Here is a 24,419-nt window from a genome sequence, read left to right on the forward strand (position 1 = left end):
ACTGTGAACTTGAGGAAATCACAACTTCTGGGAGCTTTAGTTTCATCATCTATAAAATGGGGAACTTGAACTCAATAACCTCATTTCCTGTATTAATATTCTATGATATCTCTTTTCCTGGAAATAATGGTGTTTAAGCAACCTTCTTAAGTGTGGAGTCATTGAACCTTGATTCAGATGTGGCATTTAGTATCTATGTGACCTTTGACAAATCACTTAAACTCTCCATGTCTTGATTTCCTCATCTCTTCTATAAAGTGAGGGATTAGATGATTTCTAAAGTCACTTGCTCCTCAAAACCTAATAGGGAAGAATCTATCATTGTGAAGCAGATGGAAGAGAGGTGAGAGAAACCATAGTTCCTGACATCATCCCTAACAATCCAACTCCAAAAGAAAGCTAATTCGGGCCTCTTTCCTTCCTGAATATTTGGTCCTTAGTTGGCTCTATAGATGATACTTTCTTAAAGCTCTTTCATTCTTTGAAGTACATTGACAGATTATTCTCCCACTTTGTGTACTGATGTCTCTGGGCTGGGGAGGGGGTAACCTCTGAAAGGCAGGGATGTCAGGAAGAGGTGGGGAAGGAGGAAGGAAAAGAATAGGGTGTTGAGATGGGGGCAATAACTTCCAGATCCCCTCTATAAACCCAAAATATATGAGATAAAGGGACAATCATCCTTCTATCTATTATATGCTAACTATCACAGCTGTAATTTTGAACTCTTCCAACTTCACTCCTTTTCTCTTCTTCATATCAGCTGCCCAGAAGCCAGTAATTTCCCTTCTGCCTCCATGGCCCACCCTCTTCAAAGGGGAACAAGAATTTCTGAGATGCAATGTATTTCAATTCTATGCCACAGAGGAAACACAGTGGTACATCAACATGAAACCACTTCAAGAAACCTGGAGCTATATTAAGGTTGAAAAATCTGGGCAGTACCAGTGCAGAATCCAGAATTCACCCCTCAGCAACCCTGTATTCTTATCCTCCTTAAGAGGTATGGGAGCAAACTTGAGCCTCCAAAAAGAGGTGTGAAAAGATGCTTTCCTTTACTTCTTTGCAGAAATTGGAGTTCATAGATGTGAAATATTACATCTAACATCAGATTTTTTCAAGATGCTGATTAGTTTTACTAAATTTGCTTTTTTCCTCTCTTTAAAGTCGTTAAATATAGGTAATGTAGAAATAACAAATGCCGATAGAAATCTATTCATTTAGTCTTGAAATTTGGTTTCAGTTCATATAAGGACTTAGTTCCTTCATCTCAGTATTGCTCCAGGTTGGAGGTAAATTTCCATGACCTCTAGGTTTCAGTTTAATTCCTCTTGGACTAGAGACTGCTTATCAGTTAGAAGTCTTATAGTACAATAATGGAATATCACCATTTTCAGAACCCTCTTTTCCCGTATCTGGCCAGTCAAACATCTATCTTCTTTTCCACTCATTGCTTTGGCCATCAGGTTGTTAATATTCTCTTCCAGCTGGTGGTGGGCTAACACTTTTGTCCTCTACTATGAACAAACATGAGTAAAGAAAAATCGGAATCTCTGTGCAATTAAAAAAAAATCATTCCCCCAAATAGCATGGTGGTCTGAGATGGGACTCATTTATCTATTAAAAGTATGAAAATTACTACATTCATATACTAAAGTGTTCCCTCAGTTCTCTCCAAGTTTTGTTAAATTATATTTTTGGACTGGAACAGATTTTCCTTTATAACCACAACCTCAAATGATCACAGGTATCCTACAAGCATCCTAGTTTTTCTTGGAAATAAAATTCTTAATCTATTGCCCCAAACCTTAAACACTTAACAACAGGGCAATTTTGAAAAGTCTGGAGGTAAATTGTTGAAGCAGAGAGTTGTAAAAGCATCAGTCTTAACCTAGAAAAGATATTAGAGATCTACTAATTCAATCTCATGTCTTTACAATTGAGGAAACAGTCACAGAGAAGATGAATGGCTTGCCTAAGGTCAAATAAATAGTTAATGGGAGAGCTAGGATTTAATCCAAGTTTTATCATTCAGACAAGATGTTCCTATGAATGCTATATCCTATGCTTAAAGGAGACTCACTAGTTCTAAAATGCCTGGAAAAGGAGGAGATGGAATTTATTGAAGTGACATAGGCTATGAATGGAAGAACTCTTACTAGTTTTAAACCAGACTCAGATTTATCCGTCCAAAAAGATTTAGATCTAGACAGTACTCCAACGGCCAACAAATCTAACCATTTAATTTGACAGTAAAGAAGTTAAGTGATTTGTCCAAGGTCAAACACTTAGCAAGGGCAGAGCTGGGATATGAATGCAGGTTCTCTGACTCCAGATCCAATGGTCTTTTATTATTTTCCTTTAGATATTGGGGCATATGTCAGTTGGTCAGTCAATCAAACAGCTTTTATGAAGTGCCTACCATATGTCAGGCATCACGAAAGCAGTGTATAGTGTATGTCTTCTGTATAAGAGGGAAAAGACCAGAAGGAATGGAAAGATTTAATTCGAAAGGCTATCTCAGGAGAAGATGAGATGGAACCCAGCTGCCATCAGGGAATGGTATGGAACTTTGCAGTCAAGCTAAAAGGGCAGTACTTGGGAAGCTAAAAAGGTTCTTTTCTTCATGATCTGAAGGGAGAGGGAACTAACCCTTTGCTGAGAAGATGACACACATCCCTTAATCTATTTGCCTGAGAAATAGAAGACCCTGCTTTTCATTGGTGATTCCTTTAGGATAAAGACTTTTTTCCCTTAGGGGAAACCAAGAGCTTATTCTAAAGAAAACTCCCTGACTCAAACCCCTAAGATCATCTGTATAGGGAAATAGCTAGGAATTTCCTGTTCCCCTCGGTCCTCATTACAATTCAACCCTTGTACCCAAATAAATAGATATCTTGATTCTTACTAGAGACTCAATAATATTTAATGTGTTAGGAGGGGAATTTCAAAAGTACATCATCTAAAGAAGAATGGGCTGAAGGGAATTTTACTTAACCTTTCAGCTCTGGTCAGACCTTGACTCCATTGTTAATAGCACTACTTGGGGAAAGGAGGAAGAAATGGTACTACCTTATATTTAGCCCCCCAAGTATGTGGCAACTTTGGTTCCTTCTCAATTTCCCCACTAATACATTTCCCCAATCCTTCATCCTTACCATCCTCCCACTCCTATGCCTTCCCTCTGAGTTTACCTCACATTTACCCTGTATCTAGCATGTGTGTACATCACTATTTCTATATTATCTCTTACATTAGAATGATAGAACCTTGAAGGCAGAGATGTATAGATATGGGAAACTAGGAAATTCAGGACTAGAGGACCTGAAGTCAAGAAGACCCATCTTTCTTAGTTCAAATCTAAACTCAGATACTTAGTAGCTGTGTGACTCTGGGCAAGTAATTTAATTCTGTTTGCCTCAATTTCCTCATCTGTAAAATGAGCTGGGGAAGAAAATGACAAACCACTATAGTATCATTGCCAAGAAAATTCCAAATGGAGTCTCAAAGAGTTGAACAACTGAAATGACCAAACAACAAACATTTCTCATTCTTTGTATGATATGAGTGTAAGCAGTACCCTTGGCAGTGACTTTATATTTGTGCATGTGTGCATGTATGTGAATGTGCATGTGCGTGTGTGTATGTGTGTGTGTGTGTGTTCAACTAAGTAGGCATGGCAGTACTTCATTGACTGAGCTTTGATAGGTAGGTACGTTGAATATGGATTTTTTAAAAATGAGTTCACTCCAGAATGGAAATGGAAGTGGACCTGAGCACAAAAGTAGGAAGAATTGAACTGAATTTCCTCTAGTATTCTAGTATTTGAGTAAAATACTGATGTCTTTGATTCTATTTCTCTTTGAGAATTTTCTTTTTTTCTTTCAGTATGATTCAGTAGAAAGACCTCTAGACACAGAGGACCTGGGTTCAAATCCAATCTCTGACCTTTTAGTGTGACCTTGAGAAAAACACAACATCCTTGAGCCACATTTTCCTTATCTAAAAACTGAGAGGGTTGACTTGACCTAGATGGCCTCTGAGGTACTAGTCATCTCAGATTTTAATCACTCTACAGATAGTTCTACAGATGTGTTTGGGAGAGAGTAGAGAGGGGAGAAGCTCAGAGTCTTATGGGAAACTTAAAAGATTTTGAAAACTGGGAAGATATAGATTCATCCCAAGCCATTCTTTCCAGTAAATGAAAAATCATAAGACCCATGCACAAGGTTGTCAGAGTAGGCTAAATGATTAATGCCTCTTTCTATCTCATATAGATGACCTGATCCTATGGACCACGTATCCTGTTTTTGAAGGAGATTCACTGGTTCTAAGCTGCCTGGCAAAAGATGAATCAAAACTTATTGAAGTGACATATTATAAGAATGGAAGAAAGCTTGCTTATTTTAAAGAACACTCAAATTACTCTATTCCAAAAGCAGAATTAAGTAATAGTGGCCAGTATCACTGTAGTGCAAGGAATTTAATTTGGATAATTCCACTTTTTACACTAAAAGCAAACCCAGTAACAATCCAAGTTCAAGGTAAAGACTTTCGGCCTTATAGGGGATAGGTTGGAGGAGAGTCTATGGGGGGATCAGAGGGAGAGATTGGCAGAGGTGGGTGAGATGGAGAGTCTTTAGATCTCATGGGCTGACTGAGGATTGGAGCATTACAGGATTGACATGGTATAGATCCTGTAATGTGTTTCTTGGATAGAAGAAATTAAAAAGCAAAAATGTGACAAAGGAAGGATTGTGTCCTTTGGTCTAACATTGAGTTTGACATTTGCTGGGCAGAAATTCCAAGGCTTGTCTCTTCAGGACCTCGGAAACTCATTCCCCTGGAAATTATCTTTGACTTTTCTCTCTAGAATTGTTTCCACTGCCCATACTGAGAAGCACAATTTTAGAGCCCTCAGAGGAGACTCCTGTGACTCTAAGCTGTGAGACCCAGCTCCCTCCAGAGAAAGAAAATATCCAGCTGCATTTCTCCTTCTTCAGATATGGAAGAATCATCTCATCAGGCCAGAAAAGAGCCCCAAAACTCCAGCTCTCCAAAGTCCAGAAGGAAGACTCTGGGGCTTATTTCTGTGTGGCAGAAACAGTGACATCAGGGGTCCGGAAAAAGAGTCATCCAGTTTGGATCCAAGTGCAGAGTAAGTGTCTGAAACTAAGAAGAGGGAGGCTGCATAAGTTTTATCATCTTACATCCTGAGACCTCTTCTGTGCTGCTTCCATCAGTAATAATAGCTAATATTTCTACTTTACCTACTATATGCCAGGCACTGGGCTAAGTACTTTACAAACATCATCTTATTTGATTCTCACAAAAACCATAGGAGGTTGGTGCTAGTCTTACCCCTGTTTTACAGATGAGAAAACTGAGGCAAACAGAAGTCAAGCGACTTGTCCAGACTCACATAGCTAGTAAATTTTTGAGGCTAAATTTGAACTCAGGTCTTGATAACTCTAGCCCATGCTCTCTACCCACTATGCTAAATGGCTGCCTCTACACACTTCCCCATATTATCCCTGTGGCAATGGACAATGACAGCTCTACTAGAGAGCTAGGCTACCTGTTGGCTAGGGCACACAGAGTGAAGTGAGAATGAAGAAATTCTATTTGAAAAAACTGCAGGCAGCATTTCCCTTCCTACCTCAAGCTTATGTTGCCCTGTAGACTTACCCTTCCCCAACACATTGGCTAGGGCAAGGTATGGGGAAGTGTGGCTGGGGTCAAAGGAAAGTGGGGGCTTGGCTAGAAATTGAGGTGACTTCTAAACAGAAACACAGCCAAATTCCCAAGGCTAAAGATCACTGACCCCATTTGTAGGGCATCTGGAGAGTATAACTTGTAGAAATGGAGAGACCTATAGAATAGTCGTAAGGAGAAGGAACTGAGATAGTTGTAGGCTTTGCACTTACTATTGTTCTTCCATATCCCTTTAAACTATAATCGGCTGCCCATCGAGACTTCCAAGCAAATGCCCCAAAGTCGTTTGCTCCTCTATTCCTGGGAGGGGAGAGAGGTCAGGAAAAAAACTGAACCCCTGAAATGGAAAAAATAGACTAAATTTCTCCTGGGACAACAAAAAACAAATGTCTCAAAAATTAGAACTTTGGAGCAACCCTACAGATTATCCAATCTAACCTCATTTTATAGATAAGGAAACTGAGGCCCATATTGGAGAAGGGATTTATCCCAAGGATATATAAGTAGGAAGTTGCAAAGCTAGGATTCTCATCCAGATTCTCTGATTTCAAATTCAACGTTATTACATCCAAAATGGACTGCCTTTTCCCTTCAACTTTTTTCCCTAACTATGGTCCTGTATCCAATAGCCAAAGCCTACACTGATGTAGCCTTTCACTGACTTGATTCAAATTCTAATATTTTATGATCACACAACAAATAATTACTATTAACCTCATCTTCCAAGGCTCCCCAGCCCTGAAGTCTCCCAGGATCAGGACTTTTATATGTTTATTCATTTTCATCCAGGAATCCCAGTCTTTGGAATCCATTTGGAGGTCAATCCCCCTGGGGGACAACTGACAGAAGGGCAAACACTAGCCCTCCTCTGCTCAGTAGCTGGGGGCACAGGTAACATCATGTTCTCCTGGCACAAAGAAGGCACTGAAACAGTTCTGAAGAAGAAAACTCAAAGGTCACTAGTGGCAGAATTTGAAATATTGACTATCTCAGAGAATGAGGCTGGGAAATATTACTGTACAGCTAACAATATCAACAGGCAACTACGTAGTAAATCCGTGAGCATCTCTGTGAAAAGTAAGTGTTACATTTCTTTCTTCTATTTCCTAGTAATAATGCACACTCACCTCTGACCTAAAGGTTGCAAAATTACTTCCTCCTAGCCCTATGACACAGGCAGAAGCATTTTCTTTTATTTTACTGATTGTTTATTGACCTCATTTTCAGATGAGAAAATCAAGATTACAAGGAGTTAATTGTCAATAGTCATACAAGAGAGTCAAGATTGGAATTGATATTTGAACCCATGTTCTCCAAGTACAAGTGTAGGGCTCTTTCTGCTAACTAAATACCATGCTGTTTATTCTCAGCCAAGTGTTTTTTGAATTGGTTCATAAGGATTCTTTCAGAGATAAATCAGAGGCATATGAAGCAGTCCAAAGATTTCATAAAAATCATAGTTTGGGAAGCAAAAAATGCTTTATTTAATGGTGTTGGTGCCTCTCTAACAAACTGTAATTTGTTGTGGAAGGGCAGGGGATATGGGGCAAAGAGGGATCATGGGAACCCTTGGAGGAGAAGGGAAGATGAGAAAAATAGTAGAATGAAGGTTGAGAAGAGCTCTTTGGAAATTCTCTTCTCAAATTTTGGAGAGAATCCCCTGAGAGTTGGATGCAGAGCAAAGGAGATAGAAATCAGGAATCATGAGAGGGATCCTTCCCTGCCTGAAATGACTTGAGTCAGAGGGTCATGAATCCTAGCAGCAGAAGCTCCGTCTGACTTGTCCTTCTCTGTCTCAGTTCCAGTGTCTCCTCCGATCCTCACCTTCAGCACCCCACAGGCACAGACCTTTGTGGGAAAGGTTGTGGAGCTTGGATGCAAAGTCCAAAGAGGATCGGGCCCGATCCTCTATCGGTTTTATCATGAGGGTAAAATCATAAAAAACAGCTCAGCCCCTTTGGGAGGCGCAGCATCCTTCAACCTCTCCCTAACTGAACAACATTCTGGGAATTACTCCTGTGAGGCTGACAATGGCATAGCGGTACAGTTCAGTAAGGTGCTGACACTCTCTGTCAAAGGTATGTTGACCCTCCCCAACAGAAAGCCATACCCAGGACAGATAACCCATGGCCAATCCTGAACATCACACATACCAGGACTCAGACAAGTGGTTCCAGGACAAACTCCTGGCTTTAAGAACTCAGGCTCCATTCCTAGTAACCTGCAAGTCTCCTCATAGAAAGTCAACACAGCAGCTCAACAAAGTCTTTTTTATGGAATGCAACAAGAAATTCCTTATTCCCACAAGCGTTCAACTGATTCAAAGCCTGGTTCTGCCACTGTATGACTTTGGATAAGTCATTTAACTTCTCTGCATCCCAGTTTCCTTCTTTGTAAAATGAAGAGTTTAGACTAGATGAACTCATAGGTACTCAATCTACTAAGGTAGTAATCTTGAAGGTACTAATTCAGCTCTAAATCTGATTTTGACTCTAAAACCTAAGTTCTTTCCACTAGGAATCTTTATTTGGAAAGCAAAAATTTTAACATTTTTCCCCAAAGCTTTTATCTTAGATCTGGTGTTTGCTCCCCTGGAGGTTGATTAACTTAGTAGACATCATCAAAATGATATTAAAAACCATGTTGCTTCTAAAGCATGCAAAGATTTTGCCAACTGATCATCCAGTGTTTAGTTTTTCTACCAAAGTCTTCTTCGTGTGCCTGGCCACAAACACCCGTCTTAACAATGGCATCTTCTATCCTGGTGCCCTTGGCACTAGTAGACTGTTGGGCTTACTGCTGTAATGTAGTGACTTCCACAGATTAACATGTCTTCACATTTTTAATTTGTCTTGTCTTCACAAGATTCATGGGACAAATGGGCTGCCAGAATGACCTACAGAAAACTTCAAAGAGGAGTTAGTTTGTGAAATCATAAAGTCACAAAAGAAGTAACTTTCCCCCTTTCAAACACCCTTCTTAGTTGGTTTATAGACACCTTACAAACAGAAGCTACCATACTGGATTGCACACTGGGCTTGGAGTTAGAGAGACGGGTCTTTATATCCCACCTCTGACACTGTCACTACAGGCAAGTTACCTAATCATTGCAGACCTGCAGCTCCCTAGGACTCATAGAGAGGTTACAACCTGTGATGGTGAAGGGAAAACTTTACCTGGGTTACCCTACACTGAAGAGGTCAGGGACCCTTTCCTTGGGGTATTTGCCTAGACAAACATCACAAATATCATCTTCATTTGAGTATACCAGTGTACAGACCTCATTACAAAAATCTGTAACACTTGGGAAATTATTTTAAGAAATCAATTTTAACAATGATGTACTTCATAAGCACTTCCTTTGCTCATGAAGATCCACGGATTCTTTGATTTAAGAGAGATTTTAGAGATAATTTAACCCACCAACTTCATTTCACAGAGAAAAAAATGAGTTCCAGAGGAATCAAGTGACTTGTCTCAGGTCTCATAGCTAGTTAGTGACAGAATGGGGATGGGAATACAGGTCGTGCAACTCCTGGTACCTATACAACAAGTGCAAGAGCAAAATAGACTCCAGCTTAGGTAATGAGTCTTATGGAGGGATACCTTTATTCTAGAGATTTCTGACCAGCCATACTTACAAACTCAGGCCCTTGCCCAGCCCCAGTTCTCTCTCTCTGGCTCCCTAAGAAATCTCTGCTCTCTCCTTTCTTGCTCCTCTTTCTACCTATAGTCCAGGCTGAAGCTCTCCAGATGTCCCTGCCCTCTATCTCTGCTCCTGGCAAAGTAACTATCTCTATAACGAATAATTCCTGTTTTCCCTGTTTCTGTCAAACAAACCTGGATCTTCATTTTATTCTGTCATCTGACTACTCAGTATACACCTTGACTGACTGAGCTTCATTCCCATTCATGCACTTTATCCCCATCATTTTGCTCCTCTACCTCTCGTGGGGCACTTATTTGCCCAATTAAGGACCTGAACAGCATTGCTGAAAAAAATGCTGCAATGAGACTGAAAGGGCATGAGTTCAGATACTGGCTCTGCTATTTCTTTTCATCTCAGTTTTAAAAGGGGTGAAAGGGTGACCCCTAATAATGGTGTTTTACATACAGGGGCCATGTATCAATCATGACTGACTCTTTGTGTCCCTTTGGGGGGGGGTTGCAAAAATACTAGAGTGGTTTGCCATTTTCCTTCTCCAGCTAATTTGACAGATGAGGAAATTAAGGCAAATAAGGTTAAGTGACTCCCCAGGGTCACACAGCTAGGAAGTGTCTGAGGACAGATTTGAACTCAGAAAGATGAATCTTTCTGACTCCAAGACTCTATGTACTGTATCATCTAGCACATATATTGTCTCAGTTAATCCTAAACACAAAACTGTGAGACAGATATTACTACCATGACAGCTACTGATGCTGCTGCTGCCACTACTACTACTGCTACTCCTCCTTCTTCTACTACTACTACACCACTACTTCTACTGCTGATGCTGCTGTTGCTGCTACTACTACTGTTAATACTACTACTATTCCTACTACACCACTAAAACTGCTCCTCCTCCTCCTACTACTACTACTACTATTACTACACCACCACTACTACTACTACTACTACTGCTGCTGCTGCTACTGCTGCTGCTGCTGCTGCTTCTGCTACTGCTACTGTTACTACTACTACTACTACTACTACTACTACACCACTACTGCTGCTGCTGCTGCTGCTTCTGCTACTGCTACTGTTACTACTACTACTATTCCTACTACACCACTAAAACTGCTCCTCCTCCTCCTACTACTACTACTACTATTACCACACCACCACCACCACTACTACTACTACTACTACTACTACTACTACTACTACTACTACTACTACTGCTGCTGCTGCTGCTGCTACTGCTGCTGCTGCTGCTGCTTCTGCTACTGCTACTGTTATTACTACTACTATTACTGCTGCTGCTGCTACTGCTGCTGCTGCTGCTACTTCTGCTACTGCTACTGTTACTACTACTACTACTACTACTACTACTACACCACTACTGCTGCTGCTGCTGCTGCTTCTGCTACTGCTACTGTTACTACTACTACTACTACTACTACTACACCACTACTGCTGCTGCTGCTGCTGATGTTGCTGCTACTGCTACTGCTACTACTACACCACTACTGTTGCTGCTGCTGCTGCTGTTGCTGCTACTGCTACTGCTGCTACTACTACTACTCCTACTACACCACTACTGCTGCTGATGATGATGTTCTGCTACTGCTACTGCTACTACTACACCACTACTGGGCTGCTGCTGCTGTTGCTGCTACTGCTACTGCTACTACTACACCACTACTGCTGCTGCTGCTGCTGCTATTGCTGCTACTGCTACTGCTACTACTACACCACTACTGCTACTGCTGCTGCTGCTGTTGCTGCTACTGCTACTGCTACTACTACTCCTCCTACTACACCACTACTGCTGCTGCTGATGATGTTGCTGCTACTGCTATTGCTACTACTACACCACTACTGCTGATGCTGCTGTTGCTGCTACTGCTACTGCTACTACTACACCACTACTGCTGCTGCTGCTGCTGTTGCTGCTACTGCTACTGCTACTACTACACTACTACTACTGCTGCTGCTTCTGCTACTGCTACTGCTACTACTACTACTACTACTACTACATCACTACTGCTATTGCTGCTACTGCTACTGCTACTACTACACCACTACTGCTGCTGCTGCTGCTGCTACTTCAGAGGTTAAAAAATTCACTGGCAGTGGCTTTATGTAGCCTACAAAACTCCCCAGTGAAGCCAAAACCAAATTAAAATGTAATTGGGAGATGTTTGACTAAATAAACAAGAATATAATACAGCAAAGATAATGTTAGTTTGTGATTTTCTAAGTCAATGACCTACCTGCAGGAATTGTTTCTATTTGGGTTTGATCCCATGCTGCTTCTAGAAGAGAATCATTAATCCCCTGCTGTGATGATAATAATAATTATAACACTAATGGACTAATTGGGAGAGAGAGGAGAGGTAAGAGAGGAAAACTGCTCAGAGAGAAGAGCAGAGAAATATGGGATGACATTTGTAGCACAGAACAATAAGATCACAAACCTGGAAAGGTCCTCAGAGGTCATCTAGTCCACCCTGTAAATGAACAGGAAACATCCTCAACAATCAATCGTCTAGCCGTTGGCTTGAAGACCTCTAGAGATAGAGACCTCATAGCTTTGAAAAACATCAAGCATCACACATATAATTTCATCATTGTGATACTTGGGAATATTTTTCCAAGTTCTTTGTGGATGGGTTCTGAAATCCAGGTCTGGGACATGAGAGCTAGGAATGGCCTTAGAGGGTATCTCCTTAGTTTTATTGAACAGCTAAGTGGTGAAGTGGATAAAGTGGTGGGCTTGGAGTCAGGAAGACTCATCTTCCTAAGCTCAAATCTGGTCTCAAACACTTACCTACCAGCTCTGTGACCCTGGGGAAGTCACTTAACCCTGTTTATTTCTATTTCTTCATCTGTAAAATGAACTGGAGAAGAAAATGACAAGCCACTCCAATATCTTTGCAAACCCAAAATGAGGTCACAAGGAGTCAGACATAACTCAAATGACTAAACAACAGCCATAGATTTATTGTTCATGTTTGCTTTTTTCTTCTTTTCTTGATTGTTTCAAAATATTTGCTTATATAAGATATCCTCTCCTCTGGGAGGAGAAGGGATACAGGGGGAAATTCAGGTAATGTACAAAGATATTATTTTAAATTTTTCTAAAGGCATACCCTGATTAAAGTTCTTATATAAGGTTTTTTTATTAAATATGTTTATTTAATTAATTAATTTAGAATATTTTTCCATGATTCCATGATTCATATTCTTTCCCTCCCCTCTCCTGTAGCCAACGAGCAATTCCACTGGGTTTTACATCTTGATTAAAGTTCTTGACATAAAAGGCTGTCATATATTCAGAAGCTGAGCTGCTGATTTCCATTATCTCCCTCAGTTCCAGTGTCCCGTCCTCTTCTTATCCTCAGTGCACCCAAGCCTCAGGCCACCGCAGGGGATATGGTGGAACTTCGGTGTGAAGCTAAAAAAGGCACAACTCCGATCCTCTATCGGTTTTTTCGCCAGGATACAATCCTGGAGACTGGTTGGGCCTTTTTAGGAGAAGCTGCATTTCTCAACCTCTCTCTGACGACTGAGGATTCTGGAATCTACTCTTGTGAGGCTGACAATGGCTTTGGTCCCCAGCTCAGTGAAGGGGTGAAACTCTCAGTCACAGGTATATGAGGAGGACCAGACCTGATATCTTAAAGATGAACATCTGACCTCATTCCCAGGGACTGTGGCATTTGTCGGATGCCGGATTATGGCGCACTGACATCTGGGGGAAGGATGGGAGACAAGATCGAGTCCTTGGGTACCAATCCTGTTAGACAGAGGGATGTCGTTAAGTGAATACTGGAGGAGAAATAGCTCAACAACTGACTGTGTCTGTTTTCCCCAAGTCCCATAAAGTGATTACTGGTTGGAGTATAATCTTGGTCATGGTCCATTCCTGGCTTTGCAATAAGTCATTGCTTCTCAAGTCCAGTCTGGGCTGGGCTGCTCAAAGGCAGAAGGGATATCTCCTGTATTCATACAGGACCTTCTTAACTCTCAGCCTGTTTCACAAAGGTCTCCCGTGTTCCTTCACCTTAGATATATCTTCTCCTGCTCTGAATCATTAGCACTCCTGGCACAGGAATTCTCAGTCCTGCTCTTCCCTCCCTCGCCTCATGCCAAACTCTCTTATCTCAGTCCCGACAGGGAAGCAAAGAAGCCTGCTTGCTGGAGGAGTCAGCGGGGGCCTGCTCAGTTTCCTGGGTCTCCTGGGTGCTGCGTTTCTGCTGTACTTCAGGACCCGCAAGAGAACAGGTTTGTAGGTCCTGCTCATTTAATGAATCCCTGCCCCACTCCTGCCTCATGGCCAGAGTGGCTGTCATCTTGAGGCTTCACACCCTCACTAACGGACTAGTACCAACTAAGCGAAGGACCCAACAGACCAGAAGTATACTAGTAAAAGTTTAACAATCAAATCTCTGAAAAAAAAAACAACTTTTTTTAAGTGTGTGCAAGATATTTTATATTTAATCAGCTTTATTAGCATTTTCTCCATCATATTCTTAAGTCTAGACAATTAACAAAACATTAAATCAATACTTAATAATGTTTTTAATTTAATTTAATACTTAATAATGTTTTTATATTTCTGAGGTTCAGATGCTTATGCAGAAAACGAACCATTGGCTCTCTTTAAGGGTTGACCACAGCACATCAGTGGAAATGACATCTATTCAGCTTTTTTGTTACATGAAGACAGATGAACCTATCATCCAGGACTTTAACTCACTGGAAATCCAAGGGTTTGATTTTTTTTCAATGAATAAGCCACACTGAGAGTTTATGAGAATTGGAAAGGCTTCATCAAACCCTTAAGTGTCCTTGTGATCCCCCACAAATATATAATCTTCCTTTCTTCTCCTCTAATCTTCACCAATCAATCAAAAACCTGATTATCTGAGAGCCAAATTAAAAACAGCACTCAGAAAATGCAAAGAGGTCAAGTCCCATTTTTTTCCTAAACAATTAGAATTAGGCCAAAAGGGGAATAGGAGGATGTGAGTTCTCCATCAATAGTCAAAGTCAATGAACATTTTTTAAGAACCTACTATGTGAGAGCAGCTAGGTGGCTTAGTAGAGTCAGACCAAGAGACAGGAGATCTTGGGTTCAAATTTAGCCTCAGACATTTCCTAGTTGTATGACAATTGGAGTTGTGTGACTCACCCCTACTGTGGGTGAGTCACTTAACTCCAATTGTCTAGACCTTCCTGTTTTTTTCTGCCTTAGAACCAATACTAAAGACAGAAGGTTAAAATAATTAATTAATTAATTTTTAAAAATAAAGGAAAACATTAAGATCCTTTACAACTTTTGGCAATGGGATTTATGAAAGTCAAGTTTTCACATAACTTTTTAGAGCATGTTTTGCATCACATATTATCTAAATATAACATTTCTCAGATTAGTAAACAAATGTTTTAACAGTAAAAAATACTTCTTGTTCCCCAGACCTATAATACTCTCCCACCTATCTTCTTCTCTTAGAATCCTCAGCTTTCTTCAAAACTCAGCTTAAATTCTACCTTTTCTGATCCCCTCAATTACCAGTACGTTCCCTTCTAAGATTCCTTCTATCTACAAATATCTCACCAATTTCCCCTATCAGAATGTGAGATCCTGAAGAAGAGGGACTATTTTTTTTACATTTCTTTTTATCCCCAGGGTTTAGCCCAATGTGTCTAACAATTAATCAACAAATAAATAAATGGACTTTTATTAAGTATTGATTTAGCCTTGACACATAATAGGTGTTTGATAAATGCTTGCTGACTGATTTTTCTGTTAGTGGGTACTCTAATCTATTCTTCAGAACAAAAACATGCTGTGAGATGGTTCTGACCCATATGCTGGCGTCTCCCCTAAAACTCCACCCCAAGGAGAATGGACTTTTGAAGTTGGGGTAGAGAATTCTCTTTTGACCCATTTTTTCCCAGAGCCCTTCAACTCAGACTCCAGAATACAGAGCTGGCCCTGGGTTGGCCCTACATCTCTGAGCACAGTCCCCCAAAATGTCACTTACATCTGTTCCCCACAGACATCCACAGGGACTTTCTTGTCCTTGATCTGATGGTGAAACTAATCAGGGAAGAGAAAGGTCCTTGTTAATTTTGGTGGAGGTAGCTGGTCAGCTAAGTGGTGCAGTGGATAGAATGTTGGACCTGCAGTCAGGAAGACTCATCTTTCTGACTTCAAGCCTGACTTCTGGTACTTACTAGCTGTGTGACTCTGGGCAAGACAAAGACTCACACATGACTGAAAATGACTAAACAAGAAGCACCAAAGATCAAACTACAGTCTGTGGACCTAGTCTAAAATAACCAAGATTTTATCCCTGTCCCCATCAAGAGTACTGCAAACATCTACTTCCTTCTTTTTTGGTGTATATCAGTCTATGGAGAAGAGACATATTCTCTGAGCCCATTAAAAGAGGAAGTTAAATAAGGAAGAGGAGACAGTCTTAGGGAGCCCTCAAGATGAATGATAAAATTTTCCAAGTCAAATATTTAGGGTTTCAAAACAAAAGTTCTTCACTGAAGTATTTGCTAACCCATATAAGTCCAAAATGATAGTATAAATTAATCATAGCTAATAATAAAAATGATGGCTAATATTTTATGTAGTGCTTTAAAAATTAGGAAATTATGTTTATGCATATATAATTTTCTAAATTATAAAAACTACATAATTACAAAAATAAATTATAAAAATTATTTTAAAATTTCATACATAATTATAGATACATACATAATCTCACTTGATTCTTCACAACCATCTTATAGGGAAATGTTATTATTATCTCCATTTTTACAGATGAGAAAATCGAGGCTGTAAGAAATTAAGTAATTTAGCCAGGGTCATACATCTAGCAAGTGTCTGAAGTCACATTTGAATTCAGATCTATTCCATTGTGCCAACTAGCTACCTCATGGAGATGACATGCTTTGTTTAATTTGCTCTACCAATAATATTCCTTTCTTCTACAAATCAGGTAACCATATTGAAAAAGAAAAAAATCTTATTCAAGAATTACTTCTTCTGGATGAAGTCTTATCTAGCTGTGTGAAACTGAGGCAGTCAGAGGTTAAGTGACATGCCCAGAATCACACAGCTAGTATAACTTCCTTCTCTAGAATGTGGTCCCTGCTTCCTTACTTAGATTTCCAGTTATTACATACTTTTAATGATATATTTATTATTAGGAGCAGCTGGGTGGCTCAGTGGATAAAGAGTCCAGCATAGAGACCAGAGATTCTGGCTTCAAAAATGACCTCAAATATTTACTAGCTGTGTGACCCTGAGCAGATCACCATTAAATAAAGTATTTTTTGCTTCCAAAGCTATGATTTTTATGAAATCTTTGAACTTGTCCAAATGCCTAGCCCCTGTCACTCTTTGTATAATCTTCCACAAGTCTGATGATGTTCACAATGACGATGACTTTAACATTTGTAAGGTGCTTCCTATGTGCCAGGTACTGTGCTAAGTACATTGCAATTAGGATTTCATTTGATCCTCACAACAACCTTGGGACTAGATGCTATCATTATCTCCATTTAACAGGTGAGAACCTGAGGCAAACAGAGGTTGTGACTTGCCCAGCATCACACAGCTAAGCCTAGATTTTGACTTAGGTCTTTATAACTCCAGACCCAGGACTCTATCCATTTTACCATAATAATTTATTATTATTATTTATTATATTTATATATAATTAATATAACATATGAGAACTTTACATATATTATCTCATTAGATCCTTGAATTTAACTCTAGGGTGTAAGTGCTGGTATTATCTCCACTTTACACAGAAAGATTAAGTGGTTTGTATGGGATCATATAGCTTCTTAGGCATCTGTAGCAAAATTCCAGTTCAGATCTTCTTGATTCCAAGTCCAATGCTTTCCTCATCTGAAAGACTAGAGAACTGGGCCAGTTGCCCTCTAGGTTCTCCTGAATCTAAATCTATAAACCCATGATGCCACGAACTTCACAAGACTCCCGATGGCTGAGACTACCTTTGTATTCTCTAGCAGGGCTATATTTAACCCAGGGCTTTGTGGACAGATAGTAGGTGCTAAAGTCTTTGGTTGAATCTGAATTTGTGTCTGTCAGAACTGGCAGCATCTCAGGGTATGATGGTGAAGTCCACAATCATATCTAAAGATTTCATTTCAATTCCAAGCTTCTAGCAGGTAAGACTCACAGCTTTCCTTTACTCTGTGCCATCTTTGTTTAACCTAGCACAAGAAAGGACCTATGGCACTCTCTCTCCTGATATCCCACAATAGAGAGCAAGTTCCTGGAGGGCAAGGTGTTTGAATTCTTGTTTTTGTCTTCACATTCCCAGGATCTATGACAGTGTCTGAGGTATGGGAGACACTTAATGCTTTCCAAATGGTTGATATTAGCCTTCTTTTTCTTTGCAGGAGAAAGTTCTGCTCCTGGATTCTACAGGCAAGTCCCTTAGTCTCCTTCAGTGACTGACTTCTTAATGTTTACCAGAAGCGAACAACCAAGAGATCTGGAAAATGTCATTTATTTCTGGGGCAATACCTATCTATTTCCTCATTTTGCGTGCTTTAGGATTTATTGTTATTGTTCAATTGTTTTAGTTTTATCCAACTCTGCATGACTCCAATTGGAGTTTTCTTGGCAAAGATACTGGATTTTTTTTCCATTTCCTTTTCCAACTCATTTGATAGATAAGGAAACTGAGGTAAACAAAGTTAAGTGACTTGTTCAGGGTCACAGAGCTAGTAAGTGTCTGACATTGGATTTGAATACAGGGAGAGTCATCTTTCTGACTCCACACTCAGCATTCTAGCCACAGCAATAATTTATGCTTATTGGTGATGATGATGGTGACAAGGACGATAATGATGACATTGCCAAGTGACTTGGTCAGCTAGAGTGGTCACCATGTCAGTAGGATGGAGCAAAGACTTTGTGACCAAATAACCATTATCTTCTGACTCTATCCCCAGGCTGCCTTGCTTTCCTTGTTTGGGCTATTATTAACACATCCAATTAATCCAAATGCAATTGCTTCTCCTAAAAAAAATACCTTACAAACTGCCTCTGCATAGACTCATCAGAATTAAAATCCCATGGATCACACCAAATTCTCTGTGCCTTTCTGTTGCCAATTTCCTAGAAACTACTATCCATTTCCTGCAAAGGCTCTCTCCTTGATGGTCTAATTCTTGTGTAATCAGCATTGTCATTATTCCAGAAAATATGATGCATGTCTATCTATATGTCACAGACGCCCTCCCATCACAGGATCCCAAGAACCTGCCCAAATGGAGCTGGAGCCAACATATGTCAATGGTAAGGACCTTTCCACTGGACAAGGGCTCCAGACTGGAGTCCGGGGAACTGGGAGGGGAATAGAAGGGATTAGAAACTGAGTCTCATTTGTTTAGCCTACTAGTTACCACAGGTATTGCTAAATCTCAGAGAACGGGAAATTCTTGAGCACAGTTTTATGGGTCAACCAGGTTTAATGGAAAGAGTGATAAAATTGGAATCAGGAGAGACCTGAGTTTGGATTTTATCTCAGACACTTGCTAGCTCTATGACTATGAGCAAATTAGTTTATCTCTCTTGGTCTTGGTATACTCTTCTGCCAAATGAGTTTATTAATACCTATAATATCTACCTCACAGGGTTATCGAAATCAAAATTGAGAATGTATATCAACCAATTTAACTTAAAGGCATCATATTAATGTCAGTTATCATTATTATTTTTTATCATTATTTCAATAATAAATTACAACTAAATATAGCACTTTAGGTTCCTTACCTAAAAAAATGGGATGACCACACCTGCACTATAACCTGCCAGAGTTGTTGTCCGAAAGTGGTTTAATCATCATTCTGGCCACTTGGAGGCAGTTGCTGCATTCACCTAATCCTTTGGATATCAGAAGTCCCTTTGGCATCCCATCACAGCACTGTATTAAACTTGAATTGTTTTTATTATTATTATTAATAATACATTATATATATGATATAATGTAAATTAAACATGAATTGTTCTTACAGGAGCTCACAGCCTTGACATAAAGTGAAGAGTATGATTTTATAGGATGTAGAACTGAACAATATTCATACTTCATATAGTGGAATCTTCCCATTTTATAGATTAGGACATTTAAGGGTCAGATAATTGCAAGATTTTGTCCATGGCCACATAGCTAATAAGCATCAATGTCAGGATTTGAACCCAGGTCTTCTGTTAGCAAGCCCAGTACTTTTTGTGTTGTCTCTCATGTCTCTCCTCATGCTAGGAACAGAAGGGATTATCAGAAAGAAAAGTTAGCCTGAAGTTAGGGAGGACATCATCTTCCACTATAGTATAATAAACAGAAACATTTCACTTTTGACTCATGTAGCTGACAGTCCTAATCTTATCTCTGACTCATCGACAGACCCAGGTCAGCAGTCTAGAATGCACAGTCCAATATCTGCAGACCAAGGACTTCCTTTGAATCCTGATGACAAGGATGTGGTGTATTCTGAGGTCTGGAATCAAGAGCAAAAAATAGAAGATGCAGGTGAAGAATGGGATCTGGTTCTCTGACTCCTGTCCTTTTGCATGTGGTACATTCCAAATCATGTTTGTCCTCTCCAGCATAGCCCAAGAGCTTCTTGGCCATCTTGCTGCTGTCCTTTCTCTGCAGACAACCTGATCAGCAGAACTGTACCAGACGGATAGAATATAAGCTGCTTACGAGCAGGGGTTTTCTTTTCTTTTCTGTTTTAGTTTTGCATCCTCAGCTCTTAGCAGAGTTCCTACCATAGACTAGATATTTAATAAATGATTGTGGACTGGTGGATTGGCTGTATGATAGCCTCTCGTTGTTGATCTATGACAAAATGTCCAGGATAGCAAGAACAGCGTCTTGCAAATGAAAAGCAGAAATTTTGCCCCTAAGGAATTCTTGCTTTATTTAATCTCTGGGTGTTGCCAACAAGATGCAACCATCCCCTAACTTTCTGGGCCATGTGTTAGCAAACCCTTAACTTAACTCAAATAAAACAAAGTGGTTTTAAAATCTCCAATTGGGGAGAGTTGAAGGCTGAGGAGGACGAGGAAAAAAAATCCATTTTTCCTAAATTCAAATTGTTTCCATTCCAAATTTCTTAACAATATATGGCCAAATACTAACCGGCCTCTCACTGAGGCTCAAATTGGATCTTTTAGAGACTCTGAAGTACAATACCTTGGGGATGAGGGATTTACAGTTGGAAGGGATCCTAGAGATCATCTCAAAAATTCCTGCCCCCATTTTTTGGACGAAGAAAATGAGCTCAAGTGAAGTAATTCAACCAAGGTCAAAAAGGTAGTCAATAGGAGAGGTGAGGGTTGAATTCACCTTTTAAAGGGGTAAAATACAAGATATGGTATTACAAAAAAAAACTCATTACATTAAAATGAAGTTATCAAAAAATGTTAAAATTTACAGACCATCTGAAATCCATCCATGGACCCTTTGCTTTTGTCCCAGAGAGAAAAGAACGGGCTTTTTGCCTCTAAAACCAGATGTCTTTTCACCATGCAATGAAAAAAAAATGCCCCCCAAAACCTTTATTTGGTTAGCATGAAGTCAAAGGAAACTTGGTCCCATTTTTACTTCTCATGAGAATCTAGGAAACAATCTCAGAATGAGAGAATGTTAGAGCTGGAAGGGACTTTTTAAAGTCATCTACTCCAATTCTTTTGCTTTCCAAAGGAGGAAATTAAGATGAGGCAAGTTCAAGTGACTTGTCTAATTAGTTCATATCAGAGAAAGGAAATGAATTAAAACTCAGATAAACATTAGGACCTTTTAGTGCTTAGGGAAAAAATGATACAACCATAGGCTAAACTGTTTAGACACTGTTACACCATCATCCTTTTTTTCTAGAGTTGAACAATGAATTGTGTCAATGATTCAACAAATCATTGATTTCCTGAGGGAGATAGGCTAGCTTTTGACCCTGAAAAAGTGATTTAACCTCTGCCTATCTTAGTTTCCATATCAGCTGCTGTGAGGATCAAGTGAGATAATATTTATAAGTCACTTAGAACATTGCCTGGCACAAAGATGCTCGTTTCCTTCCTCTCCTCTTTAGACAAGGGTCCTTAACATAGAATCCATGAACTCCCAAGAGGTCCATGCATAGATTTCAGCTGATCTATGAAATTTTTACTATATGTTGATAACTTCAGTTCAGTGTGATCAGCTTCCTTTGTCATCTTACATACTGTAGATGATCCACTTAAAAGCATTCTTCTGAAAAGAGTTTCATAGGCTTCCCCAGATTCTGCCAAAGTAGCTCATGACACACAAAAGGTTAAGAACTCCAGCTCTAGGAGGCTTGGGCCAGGAACGCGATATTGTCCAGGGACTTCTTCCACTATGTCCGACAGTCTTTGATTTGGACTTCTTGGCACTTCTGAGAACCACTTCATTGCTCCATCTCCCCCTTCCTCCCTCTTGTTGTTCTAATGCTTGGACCTATTCCTAAAATTCCCAGTCTAGCTCAGGAAGCCCTGGCTTCCCACTGACCACTTCCTCTGCCTGCTGCCATTTCTCAAGAGTCCTCGAGGCTCCCTGGGGGTGCTTTGTAGATGGTCCAGCTTTCATTCCAGTGAACCAAGTCAGAGCCTCAGAATATAGCCCTGATCCTATCTGTGTTTCTCATCTCCAATTCTCCTACAAGTCCCCTTTTTAAAGGTTTGATCTAAGGGTATAGCCCATGTTCTCTGAAAAATGACTATAAATCAATTAATCATATGTAACAATATCAATGGGCAAATGCATACCAAGGCGTTGATTCTAAGAGAGAAGGTATGGGTTTATATATATATATATATACACATACATACTCCCTAAAGGCAAGAACCATTTCTTTTTTCCTTTTTTAAACCCCTACCTTAGAATCTTAGAATTCTTAGTCTTAGAATTAATGCTATGTATTGGTTCTAAGGCAGAAGAGTGGTAAGGACTGGGCAATGGGGGTTAAGTGACTTGCCCAGGATCACACAGCTAGAACACATCTGGGGTCATATTTGAACCCAGGACCTCTCATCTCTGGACTTGGTTCTCAATCTACTAAGCTGCCTACTTGTCTTCAAATAAGCTCTTAATAAATGTTGAATTGAATTGAATCCAACAGTGGGCATATGAAGTAGTGAGTTCCCCATTACTAGAAGTTTTCAAGCAAAGGTTTGATGAACAGCCACTGGGAAATTACAAAGAAATTACTATTCAGTTACTTGTTGTTCAGTTATTTCAGTCTTGTTCCACCCTTCATAACCCCATTTGAGGTTTTCTTAGCAGAGGTACCTGAATAGTTTGCCATTTCCTTCCCCAGCTCATATTACAGATGAGGAAACTGAGGTAAAAAAAAGTTAAGTGGCTTGCCCAGAATCTCACAGCCAATAAGTGTCTAAGATTAGATTTAAACTCAGATTTTCCTGACTAGACCCAACACTCTACCCATCAAGCCATCTGGCATATAGTAGGCTTTTTGGCATGATTATTTTATTTTAATGTTTTAAATATTTCCAATGATTTTTCCACATAAAAATCTCCTGATTATTTTAAGATCCTACTCCTATATACCCCAAATTTTCTTATTCAGTCTTCCAGTTTCTACAATTAATCCTCAGAGTTTTGCACCCCCTAAAAATATTCTGGCATTTCCTCTTGGTACTTGCTCTGGTTAGTAATATCCCTAAAAAATAAACACCCAGAAACTAACTATACTTTCTAGATGTAGCCTAACCTATGCAGAATAGAGTTGGGCCTGTTATCTTTTTATTGAACACTATACTCTGAATAAGGAGGCCTAAGTTCACATTCACTTTTTTTTTTACTTTGTCTCCAACTTATATTACTGATTTAAAAAATCTAAATGGATGATTTTACATTTGTGCCTATAAAATTTCCTACCTTATATAGTAGATTGTTTCGTTCTATCAGAATTTGGGTGGGCAGGGAGTTAATAAAATCAGATATCTATAGAAAATCTCAAAATGGTGTGATTTTTGGCACCTTCTCCCACAACCATTGGAGAGAACTCTGGGCCATTTATTTTCATTTGTTGCATGATTGCCGTGTCCATTCATCATCAAGGGGAAGAACTATTTGGAGATGAGTCTTTCCATAATCAGCAAAATGGGTTGCCAAGACTGGCTGCCTGCCAGCTTTCGTATACCCTGGCACAATCTTTTCTTTTTTACTAAAATTTTTTATTTCTTTGATACATTAAAATACCCAGGTCAATTCCCTCAATCCCTTCTATCTCTCCATTAAAGAAGGAGTCATTTGACAAAAAGATATATGTTTATATAAAACTATGTCTTGCTCATTTCTTTTTATCAGTTCTTTCTTTGGAGGTGGACATAAACAAGTCTTCATTCTTCAAACAACATTTCTGTTACTGTATGTAATGTTCTCTTGGTTCTGCTCATTTCACTCTTCATAATTTCATGTAGGTCTTTCCATATTTTTCCAAAATTAAATTGCTCATCATTTCTGGTGGTGCAGTCATATTCCATTACAATCATATGCCACATCTTGTTTAGTGATCCCCCAATTGATGGTGTCCCCTCAATTTTCCTGTTCTTTGCCTCCACAAAGAGAGCTGCTATAAGTATTTTGGAACCTATAGATTCTTTTCTTTTTTCCCTGATCACCTTAGGAAATAAATGTGAATCAAAAGATATACAGCTTTTAAAAAAATATTTACTTAATTAATTAATTTAAAATATTTTCCCATGGTTACATGATTCATGTTTTTTCCCTCCCTTCCTTCCTCCCTCTTCTCATAGCCATCAGGCAATTCTGTTGGATTTTACATATATCATTAATCAAAACCTATTTCCATATTATCAATATTTGCAATAGAGTGATTATTGAAAGTCAAGATCCCCAATCATATCATATGATCAAGAAAATGTTTTTCTTCTGTGTTTCTGCTCCCACAAATCTTTCTCTGGTTGTGAATATCCTTCTTTCTCATAAGTCCC

The 24,419-nt window shown here is 39.5% G+C and overlaps 1 protein-coding gene across 1 annotated transcript; it reads left to right on the forward strand.

Annotated features, from left to right (window-relative positions):
* The first annotated feature begins 885 nt into the window (after window positions 1–885).
* LOC100030666 (Fc receptor-like protein 3) lies at window positions 886–13,300 on the forward strand. The gene is made up of 5 exons (XM_056814645.1): window positions 886–1,000; window positions 4,871–5,155; window positions 6,502–6,789; window positions 7,512–7,790; window positions 12,732–13,300. Exons 1-5 carry the CDS (start codon window positions 886–888, stop codon window positions 13,016–13,018), a joined length of 1,254 nt encoding a protein of 417 aa, XP_056670623.1. The 3' UTR covers window positions 13,019–13,300.
* Window positions 13,301–24,419: the final 11,119 nt, after the last annotated feature.

The sequence above is a fragment of the Monodelphis domestica genome, chromosome 2 (assembly GCF_027887165.1).
Source record: "Monodelphis domestica isolate mMonDom1 chromosome 2, mMonDom1.pri, whole genome shotgun sequence".
NCBI lineage: Eukaryota > Metazoa > Chordata > Mammalia > Didelphimorphia > Didelphidae > Monodelphis > Monodelphis domestica.

Excerpts from the sequence above, each read along its gene's own strand:
- LOC100030666 (XM_056814645.1), top strand. The coding sequence starts at position 886 with ATGAAACCACTTCAAGAAACCTGGAGCTATATTAAGGTTGAAAAATCT. Across the intron at positions 5,156-6,501 it reads AGTTTGGATCCAAGTGCAGA|GAATCCCAGTCTTTGGAATC; the intron begins GTAAGTGTCTGA and ends ATTTTCATCCAG. Across the intron at positions 7,791-12,731 it reads GCTGACACTCTCTGTCAAAG|TTCCAGTGTCCCGTCCTCTT; the intron begins GTATGTTGACCC and ends TATCTCCCTCAG.